The sequence below is a fragment of the Petaurus breviceps genome, unplaced genomic scaffold (genome assembly GCF_028583685.1).
Source record: "Petaurus breviceps papuanus isolate PSGF00001 unplaced genomic scaffold, PetGlider_PUasm1.0 176, whole genome shotgun sequence".
In the NCBI taxonomy this organism is placed as follows: Eukaryota; Metazoa; Chordata; class Mammalia; order Diprotodontia; family Petauridae; genus Petaurus; species Petaurus breviceps.
Window position 1 is genome coordinate 18,620,940 of NW_027185771.1, and position 13,409 is coordinate 18,634,348.

The 13,409-nt window shown below is 43.5% G+C and overlaps 1 protein-coding gene across 2 annotated transcripts in view; it reads right to left on the reverse strand.

Moving 5' to 3' along the window:
• Positions 1-13,409, reverse strand: part of BEAN1 (brain expressed associated with NEDD4 1) — a 109,378-nt gene that overhangs the window by 34,510 nt on the left and 61,459 nt on the right. The window contains exon 1 of one of the 2 annotated variants that reach the window (XM_069085832.1): positions 12,405-12,427. The exons of the other annotated variant lie outside the window; for it this stretch is intronic. Coding sequence (XP_068941933.1) covers positions 12,405-12,408 — 4 coding nt within the window. The 5' untranslated portion in view covers positions 12,409-12,427. Of the gene's footprint in view, positions 1-12,404; positions 12,428-13,409 lie in introns of those variants that run through there. 2 annotated transcript variants of the gene reach the window in all.

The following is a 13,409-nucleotide window of genomic DNA, read 5'->3' on the forward strand; positions in this document are numbered from 1 at the left end:
TGTGTGTGTGTGTGTGTGTGTGTGTGTGTGGAGAGCTAGAGAGGACTAAGGTTGAATGAAGCAGGTAAAAAAGAAAGTCAAGCAATGTCAAGGAACATTGATATCAGGCATCATTAAGTACCAATCACAGTGGGAAGAGATATAAAGATAAAGAAGGAGGCGTGTAAGTCACAGAACGTTAGAAGTGGAGCTGTTAGACCTAGAAGGGGCAGAACAGAACATGAGGAACACAGACTTTATTATAAAGCATGTGGATGTGCTACTCACCCTGACCCTCTTTCCAGACCCCTTTTGTGTGTCAGTCTTCCCTCATTAGAACGTAAGGGCAGAGAGGGTCTTGTTTGCCTGTATTTGTCTTCTCATCATCCCTAGTATTTCATCAGTGTTTATCTCTGTCTCCTTCCTCTCCTTCTCCCTCTCTTTCTTCCTCTCTCCTTCTCTTTCTCTCCTTCTCCCTCTCCATCTCTTTCTCCCTCTCCCTCTTTCCTTCTTTCCCTCTCCATCTTTGTCCCCCTCCCTCCCTTTTGTCCTCTTTCCTCCTTTTGTTTCTCCCTCCCTTTCCTTCTCTCTTCCTTCCTTTTCTTCCCTCTCTCCCCATCTCTTTTAGCTGTGGAACATGAAATGGCAGAGCTGGAAGGGCCTTTAAAATATAGAAGTGATCACCTAGTCCAGTCTCCTCATTTACACAGTCCCTGCCTTAAAAGGGCTTATAATCTCATGAAGGAATAAGATATGTTTGCAAATGACTAAGATATAAAGAAATCAGGTAAATATAAGGAAGAGATTTTGTTGTTCAGTTGTGTCTGATTCTTCATGACTCCCTTTGCGGTTTTCTTGGCAAAGATACTGGGATGTTTTGTCATTTCCTTCTCCAGCTCATTTTACAGATGAGGAAAATGAGGCAAACAGGGTTAGGTGACTTGCCCGGGATCACACAGCTAGGAAGTGTGTCTGAGGCCAGATTTGAATTCGTGAAGATAAGTCTTCCTGATTCCAAGCCCTGTGCTCTATCTACGGCATCACTTAGCTACCCAAGGAAGAGATACAGTGTCCGAAAGATTCAATGAAATTGTCCTTGTTTGGGGGATTTATGGAGAAGTTGGCATCTGAGTTGGGCTTGGAAGGATAAGGATAGCAAGAGCCAATATTCATATAGCCCTTTAAAGTTTATCAGGTGCTTTGCAAACATCTTATTTTATCTTTTAAACGACCCTGAAAGGGAGGTATTATTATTATTATCCTCATTATGAAGTCGATGGAACTGAGTCACAGAGAAAATAAATGACTTGCCCAGGGTCACCCAGCAAGTAAGGCTCTGAGGCAAGATCTGAATTCATGTCTTTCTGACTACAAGTGCAATACTTTGTTCTCTACACTGCCCTGCTGTAGTTCCTCAACAGGTAGAAAGGCTGCATGTATATGTGTGTGTGCATGCGCATGTACATATGTGTGTGCATGTGTACGTGTATGTGCATGTGTGTGTGTGTACTTGGCAGGGGTTTGGGAAAGGCTAGGTGGGTAGAGAATAGGGGTAGTATCCCAGGCATAGTGAACAGTATGGGCAAACTCAGGATGCACAGGGATGACAGGATCATTGATGAGGAAACTGAGGTCTGTAGGATGTAAATGACCTGTCCAAGATCACTCAGGAAATGGCAAAGAGTTTTGACAAGCATGGCTGCTTTGTAAAGTGTGCAGGAGGGTGGGGGTGGGAAAATTGGTTGGAAAAATATTGGAAAAGTATGTTTCCTGGGGAAGTCCCTAGAATGGCCAGCTAAAGGTCTTCCTTTTACAGACAAGAGGCTATGTATAAAAATTTTTTGAGCAGAGACAGTTAAAAGTGGAAAGATGGGAGGAGGGGCAGAGAATATCGGTTTAGGAACTGGAACAGAGTAACTCACTTTTATACAGCACTTTGACGTTTAGGGGGAAAGGAAACAATCATTTATTAAGGACCTACTATGTGCTGGGCATTGTGCTAAGCACTTTTACAAATGTGATCTCATCTGATTCTCATGACAACCTTGGTAGGTAGGTGCTATGATTATCCCCATTTTAAAGTTGGGAAAACTGAGGGAAAAGTGGTTAAATGACTTCCCCAGGGTCATCAGGAAGCATCTGAAGCTGAATTTGAACTTGGGTCTCCTGGATTCCAGACAGCCCATATCACTTAGCTCACTGCAAAGTGCTTTCCTCACAAGTATCCTGTGAAATCAGGTAGTATAAGTATCATTATTCCCATTATATAGGTGAGTACTCACTCAGAGAAGAAAAATTACTTTCTTAGGGTCACAAAGAGAACACACAGGTCAGAGTTAGGATAGACTTGAGGGGGAAAGATGGGTTAGGAGGCCATAATACTATTCCAGGTAAGAGGTTCTTCCCCCATCTCTTTCTGTCTCCCTCTCCCTCTGTCTGCCCCATTTCCTGGGTTTCTTCCACTTTCTCCTCTCCTTCTCCTTCTGTTTCTCTCCCTTTCTCTGTGCCTCCCTCCTCTCCCTCTCTCCCTCCCCCTCCTCCTCTGTCTCTCTTTGTCTCTGTCTCTGAGTGGCGATGGAGACCCATGGTGCCTTTTCCTTTTGAGGGAGAGAAGCTTTGTCGATGCAAATGGGATGAAAGACTACCTTCTGCCCAAGTGGCCACGTAGGAGAGCATTTCTAGGCTTTCTGAGACAGCTTGCATCCCTTGTTTGCTAACAGGGGCCTCCAGGTTGGAAAGCTGCCCTAAGTGATTCTGATAGGCTGGGAAGAGGAGTAATTAGTGAAGCCCGCCTGGTAACCTGGCTGTGATTGGGGATGGGGTAGGAAGGAGAGCGGTCCATCCAGGGGCAAAGTCTTCCTCGTGCTCACTGGGGCTCGGCCAGCAAGACGAATCTGCCTGGGCCCACTGGGGAGCCAGGGCAGGCAAAGGTGACCTCATTACCGGGACCACTTAGCAGCTGAAATTCATCCAAGATCCTACCCTTGCTGTTCCTGCTAAATCCTGCATCCCTGCGGGCCACGGCACTTTTCACTTTCTGAATGAATCACAGAATTAGCCATTAGAGATGAAAGGAATTTGAGAAGTTTGAGTATTAGAGCTTGAAGGGAGGGACCTTAGAATATAGAATGTTAGAGCACAGAATGTCAAAGCTGGAAAGAACCTTAGGACATTGAAAGTTAGAGTTCTTGGGATTTGGGTTAGGGATTAGGACTGGTTAGGGTTCTTAGAGATCATCTAATGCAATCCCATCATTCTACACAGAGGAAAAAACTCAGGCCAGTGCTGTCTCTCTTATACCACAGTGGGAAATCAAGATTTACAGCATGCACTATTGGTGGGTCTGTCCAATTTACTCTAAAGAAGAAATCCGCTTTGGTTTCTAATGGAAATATTGTTTGCATGCAGAGGGTGCTCCCAAAGCATTGACTTCTTTTGGGAGGGTTAAAAATGGCCCTTGCAGAATCTTGCCTTTGCTATTTATTTGCTTAGCAAGCTCTTTCTCTGAAGAGAATGTAAAGGCAGATACCAGGTCACAAACATCTCAAGATTCCTGAATCTCACTAGGCAGATGATAATTGAATAAAGTACACGCCCAGGGGCCGGGCTCTTCCTAGATCCATCCGGCTTGGCATCTTGTCAGAACTCCATGGAGAAGCTTGCTAAATTGAATCTGTACACTGTCAACTTATCTGCATTCAAATCCCTAATAAAATGTTCTTCTAAAAAATTATCATCTAGGCATTACTCTAAGTCGATTTTCTTAGATTACAGAGACCTGTTTCGTTGAATAGTGATTAATTAATACTGTTGTCTGATCCTGCGGTTTCTCTACTGAAAAATCTCCAATCCATGGCCGACTGAATAAAGGATCAATTCCTGCTTCTGTCATTCAGTGCCCTCAACAATCTGGCTCCTTTCTACATTGTGGTGGGTATAAATTTGGCCTCAGACATTTGTTAGCTGTGTGGAGCTGGTCACTACACCCAACATTTGGGGGCCTCCATGACCTCATCTGTAAAAGTAAGGGAATTGGATTTAAGGCCCCTAAAGTTCTATCTAGTTCTGAATCTATGATCTTATGATTTCATACTAACTGCTCCCCTCCATGTACTCTTGGTTTTATCCCCTCATCCTGCCCTGCCTTCTCTCTTTTCCTCGTCTTTTCTTACAAATCTTCTCTGCCTGTTGAAGTTTTTTGCTTCCTTGAAGGCCCACCACAAAGGCCACTTTCTCCATGATGCCTTCCCTGATAACAACCTCTTCTTCTCCGACCCCCCTCCGTCCCCCGCCCAATTGCTCTCTCCTTCCTCAAAATTCTGATAGCAATTTCCTGGAGCACTCCTTTGCTCCCTCCCCCTAGTTCCTTGTGTAAATAAGCTCCTTCACAGTTGTTTGGTTGTTTCTGTTGTGTCCGACTCTCCATAACCCCATTTTGGGGTTTTCTAGGCAAAGATACTGGAGTGGTTTGCCATTTCCTTCTCCAACTTATTTTACAGATGAGGAAACTGAGGCAAACAGGGTAAAGTGACTTGCCCCTAATTACATGGCTAATTACGTGTCTGAGGTCAGATTTGAACTCGGGATGATGACTCTTCTTACTTCCAAGCCCAGTGCTTTATTTATTACACAAGTACCGACTGTTTTATTTTTGTCTTTGTATCTCCAGTGCCTGGAATGGTGCCTGATTCCCAGCAGGTATTTAATAAATGCTTATTGATAGACTGGTTCATACCCACCTCCACCAGCTACTGCCTGTTGGACAGCTGGACGCTTGAGAGCAATGTCTTTGTTATGTCTGTCTTTGTATCTCTGGCACCAAGAGTATGAATTTGCATAGAGTAAATACTTACGAAAATATATTCAGAATTAAATTGAATTAATGTCTGGTATATTTCATCAAACAACAGAGAAACATTTGGAAGTATCTGCTATCAGAACGATAACAGGAGTTTGGCGCCCTTGGCATTTGGAGGAGAGAGTTGTGTGTTGCCTTCACTACCATCCCCCTCCCCACTTCTCCTCCATCCCACACAGAGGGGGTCAGGATGCCTTAGGCGGCCTGGAGGTTGGCTCACATTTGTCTAAATGACAAGGCCCATGAATCCTTTCAAGCCCTGCAGCTCCCTGAGAACGGGCTTTTCTCTGAAAAAATCAATATCCTCTATAGATTTTTTTTCCCATCTTCCCTTGGTTTCTCCCCATGTACCCTGTCTCTCCTTCTTTTGGTCCCTGGTTATGAAGCAATAACTGCGTGAGCCTTGCAGCTCAATGACCTATATTAACAGCAACCAAGTACAAAATTCCAGCCTTATACTGAGGGACTCTCTAGATTACTCTTTTCTCTACCATTTCAGTTGGCTTTGGTCAACTGAAACAAGCAAGATGTGTATGAGTCCAACATTGCCTGAGTCCACAAAGGTATACGTTTTAATTTTCACCCTCAATTCCCTAGGTAAAGCATGTTCATTGTACTGATGGACTTCCATTGGTGCTACAATGAACTGGAAAACAAAGAATGGTAGAAGAGAAGGTTGGAACTAGAAGGGACCACAGAATGCAGAATGTTAGAACATAATGAAAGATGAGAGTGATAAGGGAGAAAGAACAATGGAGTCATAAGAGCTGGGTTGGAATTCCAGCTATGTGAATGTGGGTGAGCCACTCTGGACCTCAGATCTTCCTCTGCAAGTGAGAGTTTGGACCACCTGGTCTTTAAGGTCCTCTCCAGCTCGAAATCTTACGATCTTACACCATTACACAGATATCCTTCATATCTGGAACAGCCTTCTGCCTTCCAGCCCCCTCTTAGAAACCCTGGAGATGGTTCATTTGCCACCTCTCACATGGAAGCCTTCCCGATCACCCCAGCTGCTCATGGGTTCCCCTGAGGCTACCTCCAAGGTGGTGCTTCTCTTGTATGTACAGTTATGCATTTATTGTCTTTATAGACACATGAAATGCACACGCACACACATGTATGTTATATATATGCATGCATACATGTCTGCATGCACACGTGTATATATCTTTCTATAAACATAAAAATACATGCATATGCTATATATACACAAGTATATATACATGTATACATACACATACATATATACATATCTATATCTACATAAGTAAATATGTATACATAGCTTCTTGAGTGCAGGGTTTGCTTTTGCGTTTTCCTTGTATCCCCAGTGCCCAACGGAGAATGCACATTCAGTTGTATCTGACCCTTTGTGACCCCATTAGGGGGTTTCCTTGGCAAAGATATTGGAGGAGGTTGCCATTTCATTCTCCAGCTTATTTTATAGATGAGGAAACGGAGGCAAACAAGGCTATGTGGCTTGACCAGGGTCACACAGCTAGTAAGTGTCTGAGGTCGGATTTGAACTCAGGAAGATGAGTCTTCCTGACTCCAGGTCTGATGAGTGCCACCTAGGGCCCCAAGGATAGCGTGTGGCATTTAGTAATTGCTGAATGAATGCTTATTGATTGGTTGGTTGAATGCTATGGATAGAGGGGAACTTTGGAGATCTTTCAGTCCAATCTCACTTTTTTTTGAGGACCCAGAGCTCAGGTGACTTGTCACACATTCCATTCAATTTAAATCAATGATTATTTATGAAGCATCTCTATGCCAGGTACTCTGCTGAGTACCGAGGATTGGAAAAACCCGACCTGGTCTCTGCCGATGAGGAGCTTATATCCTACTGAGGGGAATATAATACAAACACAGATAAGCAAATATAAGTTAATATGAGAAAAAGAAAAGGAATGACTCAGGGTAGGGATCAAGGAAGGCTTTTTAAGGAAGTGGCATCTGAGCCTAGCGTAGGAAGCTAGGAATTCTAAGGTGCAAAGGTAAGGAGGGAGAATATTCCAGATCCGGGGCACAGCCCATGCAAAGGATGAGGCAGGGACATAATGTTGAGTTTCAGGGAGTAGCTAGTACTCCAGCCTGATGGGAGTTGTTAAATTAGTCTGGTAATGGAAGCACACTGGGAGGTATAGTGATTAGAGTTCCCACTCTGGAATAAGGAGGACCTGAGTTCAAATTTGACCTCAGACACTTACTAGCTGTGTGACCCTGGGCAAGTCACTTCACCCTGTTTACCTCAGTTTCCTTAACCGTAAAAAGAGCTAGAGAAGGAAAGGACAAACCACTCTAGTATCTCTGCCAAGAAAACCCCAAATGGGGTCACAGAAAGTTGGACATGACTGAAACGACTCAGTAAAATGCAGGCTGGAGTCACAATGTGGAGATACTTAGGTACCAGGTTTAACTTGTTTTTAATTCTAGAGGCAAGAGGGACCAGTGAAGATTTCTGAGCTGGAGAATGACATCCTGCTGTGGAGTGACTGGAAACATTTTGGAGGTTATTAGAACAGGCTAGGTGAGAGATGATGAGAGTGTAGGCTGGGGTGGTAGGCTGTATGAAGGAGAGAAAAAGAATTGATAAAGGGATTTCTTTTCATTTTAAATGTTTTATCGATGCTCTTATTTATGAATACCACTGTTACTTTCCCAGTGATTAATTCTACCTTGCAGTCCCCCTATGACTCCCTGCCTTCCATAGAGGCCTCCTTTGTAATAACAGTAAAACTGGCAAAAAAAAAAATCAATGCATTGGCCATATCTGAACAATGTTGCCTGATTCCTCACTCATAGCTTACTATGTCTATGCATTGACATGAGAAGCCTGAGAGGTGCAGAGATGGAATTGACAAAACTTAGCAATTCCTTGGATAGTGGGGGTTGTGGAGAGGGAGAGGGAAGACTGAAGGATAACTCCAAAGCCATGAATCTGGTGCTGTCCTTGGCAGAAATAGGGAAGTGTGGGAGAGGGGTGAATTTATGGGGAAAGATAAGGATGCAAGGGGTAGTAGGCAGGACATTGGACATGGAGTCAGGAAGACCTTGGTTCATATTTTGTCTCAGATATGAACTGGCTGTGTGACCCTGGCCAAGTCATTTAATCTTTCTATAAAATGAGGGGCCTATCTTGATGGTCTCTGAGGTACCCTTCCAGCTCTCTACAATGGTAGGATGAGTTGCTTTTTGGTGTTGAATTTGAGGTGTCACTGGGACGCTTTGTTGGCAGACCCGGCATTAGAACCGGGTCCAATGCCTAAGGTATCCAGCCTTGACGGTGACCTTGAGAAGCTGAAACAAAGCAGAAAGGGTGGTCTGTCCTGAGATCTCTAACTCTCTTTCTCCTTTATCGTGTCTGCCAGCTATCAGATAATGACTTTTCTCTTCTTGCACTGACATCCTTATTATAAAGGCAGGATGGATCAGATTGGCTCACTGGCTGCCTGCAAATTGAGAATGTCAGAGGCTTGCATGAGGGCCCAGAGAATAAATCTTTCCAGCTGCTGTGGCTTGAGGGCATTATACTGACGCCACACCAGGCCTGGCAGGGGCTGTTTCAAATTAAGAGGAAAAATCTTTCAATTTTCCAACCCGAGGCCCATTTTATCAACAAGATAAATATGACTGTGGTAAAACAATATAGTGAGAAATCTCCCCCACTCCTGCTACCCCAAGCCTTCCTCCCACACCAACAGAGTTCAAATGGACCTTACATACAGAACTCTGGTGGCAGTTTCTCTCCCAGGAGATCAAGGGTTGTGCACATGGGAAGGATGCCCCAGGCAGCCACTAGTTAAAAAAAATTAAGTGTCTTCATACAAGGTAAAGGATAGATCACTGAAACACCTAAGTTCACCAGAGCCCATTGGAAATTATAATTTAGGTTTAACAACAGTAGATTTTTCTGCAGCTAGAAAAAAGATTACTTTCTTCCCTTGGATTAATTCATCTTAAAATGAGAAATCAAAAGGAACTGGGAGAGAGCAGAGAACAAAAGAAAGCCTACAAGGAACCAAGGAAAAGATAGACAGCTCTCAACACAATGTGTAGTATTTAATATATAGGCTTTCTTGAAAAGGAAATTTATTGCTGTATATGTTGAATCTTCTCTTACATTCTGCTGTGCTCATGACATGGTTTTTTCCTTTCTTATTTTACATTAAAGTTTTAATATAGAAGTTGATAATATGTTTCTTTTTCTTTTCTTATTATGTATTTGTTTTAATTAAAAAAAAAAAGAATTAGAAGAAAGAATCAAAGCTCTGTGTCTATCTTTGTCATTCCATGTATAACCAGAAGGGGAAGCTTCTATTCATGTCACTTTCTTTGTACCACTATTCAAGGGTGGGAGAGAAGTGGGAAGACCATGGGATTTTAGGGGTCAGAGGACCTGAATTTGAATCCTGGCTATGTGGGGCAATGGGTAGAGTGCCAGGAAGTAGTTTTTGTTCAGTTGTTTTCAGCGATTCTTTGTGACCCCACTTGGGGTTTTCTTGACAAAGTTATTTGGGTGGTTTGCCATTTCCTTCTCCAGCTCATCTTACAGATGAGGAAATGGAGGCAAACAGAGGTAAAGTGACTTGCCCAGGATCACATGGCTAGTAAGAGTCTGAGGCAAGGTCTAGCCGTGTGACTGCAGACAAGTCACTTTACCTCTGTTTGCCTCAGTTTCCTCATCTGTAGAATAGGGATAATAATAGCAGATCTCTCCCAGGGTTGTTATGAGGATCAAATGAGATAATAATTGTAAAGCATCTGGCCAGTGGAGGGGGCTCAGAAAGCCCCATATAAATTGTTAGAATTTATTTTTATTACTTGATGCCCTTGGGATCTTGGGCAGATGACTTTCCCTCCCTGAGACTCAGTTCCACCATCTGTTCAATGAAGGGACTGAGGAGGTGATCTCAAAGTTCCCTCCCAGCTCTGCCATAATATGTTTTATGTTCTCACATTCTCCATTCTGGGGTCTCTCCAAGCTCTGACTCTAAGGTTTTACACCCCTTCTAGCTCTACAATCCCGTGATCCGTTGGTTAGCCATAAACATGCAGCCCAGGAACCCAGACTAACTCCACATATGGTCAGTTTCTCCCATCTGTCCTCTCCTCTCTGTTAACACAGCTGCCACTCTCAATCAGGCCCCATGGCTTCTCTCCTAGAACACCGCAACAGTCACTTAACTGGTCTCCCTGTTTCTAGTCTTTCTTTTCAACAATCTAACTTGCACATAGTATGTCACTACCTTGCTCCAAAATGTGCTCCTGTTTTCCTCTAGGAGAGTACCTTAGCCTGGAATTAATTCCAAGCCATGGATTCCATTCTCTAATCTGCTTCCCACCTGCCTTTGTGGACTTGGTTCATATTATTTCCCTTAACACATTCGACAATCCAACCAGTCTAGACTTAGAGCTATTCCTTTAACACAACATCACATCTCCCATCTCTGTCTTTTTGGAATGACAGCTCTGTGGGCCTGGAATGCGCTCCCTCTTTGTCATCCCTAGCTTCTTCTAAGACTCAGACAGACCAAGTGCCACTTCCTACAGAAAGCTTTTCTTGATTCCCCAGTGATAATTGCTTTTATCCTCCTCAACCTAGATTCTATCTATCTATCCATCATCTATCCATCCATCTATCTATCTATCTATCTATCTATCTATCTATCTATCTATCTATCTATCTATCTGTCTATCTATCTATCTATCTACCTGTATCTATCATTTATCTCTCTCCATCCCCATATTGGTATGTATAATCTCTCACTCTCTTTCTCTGTCTCTCTATCGCTGTCTCTCTTTTCTCCTCTCTCCTTCTCTCTCTTCCTTTCCCTCCTTTCTCTCTCAATCATTGGTATCAATCTTTTATCTGTTTATTTATTCATCTGTCATCTATGTACCATCTATTTATCCATCTATGTACATTCTGTGTCCCACCCTGTAGAATGTCAGTCATTTGCTATGCATTTATTAAGCCCCTACCATGTGCCAGGCACTGGGCTAAGTGCTAAATGCTCAGAGAAAGGCCAAAACACTGTCCCTGTTCTCAAGGAGCTCATTGTAATGGGGGAGAGAGAGCCTGAAAACAACTATGTGCAAACCACTGGATACAGGACAAATTGGGAAGTCAATAGAGGAAGACTGGAAAGGCCTCTTGTAGAAGAAGGGCATTAACTGAGACTTGAAGGAAGCCAGGAAAGCCAGGGAGTGGAGGTGATGAGGGACAGTGTTGCAGGCAGCGTCAACAGCCAATGAGAGACAGTAGATCTTTTGTGGGGAGCATCAAGGAGGCTGGTGTTTCTGTATTGCAGAGTATGTGCAGGGAGCATGGTGTGAGAAGACTGGAGAGGCAGGAGGGACCAGGAAGGGCTTTGAAAGACAAGCTGAGGATTGGAAATTTGATCCTGGAGGTGATAGGGAGCCAGCGCATGTAACTGAACAAGGGGTGATGCCATGGTCAGATCTGTGTTTCAGGAAGATCACAGCTGAGAGGAGAATGAACAATGGAAGCCCTTTGAGGGCAGGGTGTCTGCTTCCCCTTTGTCTCTGTACTCAGTGCCTCGCACATATATATGTATATATACACATATACACTCACATAAATACATATGTGTATGTAAATATATATATCCATCCATCCACCCATATATATATGTATATACACATACACCTATACACATATCTCTGTCTCTATCCACACACACACACACATACATACACATATAAACCTGACTGGATATTTCATCAGCATAAGGAACTCACCATGAACAAACCCTTTCTATGGATGCAGGCCACTTCCTGTTCTGAAGCTCAGAGCTTTGGGGAGTTTCCCAGGGCACTGAGATGGTAAGAGGCTTGCCCGGGGTACACGGTGAGTGCGTATCAGGGGTCAGAATTAAATCCAGATCATCCTGATTCTAAGGAGGGGCTCTCTATCCACTGTGACATGATGCTTTTAGCCTTCATTATGGAAAAAGGAGACAAGCATTTATTAAGTGCCTCCTATGTGCCAAGTACTGTGTTTTACAAATACTGTATCATTTGATCTTCACAGCCCTGGGAGATAGGTGCTATTTTTATCCCCAGTTTATATTTGAGGAAACTAAGGCAAGCTGAGGTTGACTGACTTGCTCAGGGTGCCTATTGGTCCTTAATTTGTTGATTTGAATCACAGATGCCAAGAGCTCATAGAGACCTCAAGGGCCATCTAGTCCAGCTCCTTCATTGAACATAGGAGGATAAAGGGAAGTGACCTGCCCAAGGGCACAAAGTGAATTAGCGGCAGAAGCAGGAATAGAAACCAGATCTCCTTACTCTTCACGTGGGACTCTTTCCCATATATCATTTACCATTTACACACCCCACACCAGAAGCAAGCATCACGGTAACAATAATCACCCCCCACCAATAATTAGTAGTAGTAAAAGCTCCTTTTCCTATAGTATTTAGAAGATTGCAAAATGAATTCTTCACCAGAACCCTGTAAGAGAGACAGTACAAGTATTCTTCTCCCCATTTCACAGATGAGGAAACTGAGTCCCAGAGAAAGAAAATGACTTACCCATGGTGATACAACTGGTCAGTGACTGAGCCAGGACTGGAATGAAGGTCTCCAGACTCTTTCACCAGAGTCCTTTCCATTACATTGTGTGGCTTTTCTTAACCTTTACTCAGTCCATCTTTCCATCAATAGTCCATTAATAATCAATACTGTGTGCCTGTTACACGCATAGCACAGTGTCAAATGACAGACACCATCTCCTCTCCAGGGAGAAAAGGGGTTGATGTCAGAGCTGAGCTGCATAGCAATGATCTATGAAACACTGAGTTTCATGAAGATCTGGAGTGTGGGGCCACTGGACCTGGGGGTAAAGGGCTGGAAATGGGGGTTGAGAGGGACCTGAGTTTGAATCCTGGCTCTGAAACCAGCTGTGTGATCCTGGGCATCCCACTTAGCCTCTCTAACTAGCTGATTCTGTTTTCACCCTTTGCAAAATGGAAAAAATACTTGATCTAGCCAAGAATTAGAAAATAGAATGCTAGCAGTAGAAGAGATGAGAGAAAGGCAGAGAGACAGAGAGACAGAGAGAAAGACAGTCAGAGAGACAGAGACAGAGAGAGACACAGATGCAGACACAGAGAGGAGAGGAGACACACACACACACACACACAGAGAACCAGAAACAGAGACATGGAGACACACACACATATCCATCCAGACAGACAGAGATTGGGAGAGACAGAGACAAAGAAATAGAGACAAAAGACACAGAGCGACAGAGACATAGAGAGGCATAGACATAAAAAGACAGAGACACCAAGAAAGAGGGATACACATACACAGAGAAAGACAGAGTATGAAGCCCTTCACTTAACAGGTGAGGACACTGAGGCCCATAGGAGAAAAATGACAAGGTGCTTTCTAACACTTAAACTGGTAGATAAACATGTGATGGCTATAACTTATGATCTATACCCTCTTCATCATTTTCTTCATCATGGTCATCCTCCTCCTGGGTGGCTTTGGTTGTTAGACCATAGAACGTCCATCTATTTCAGGACATGG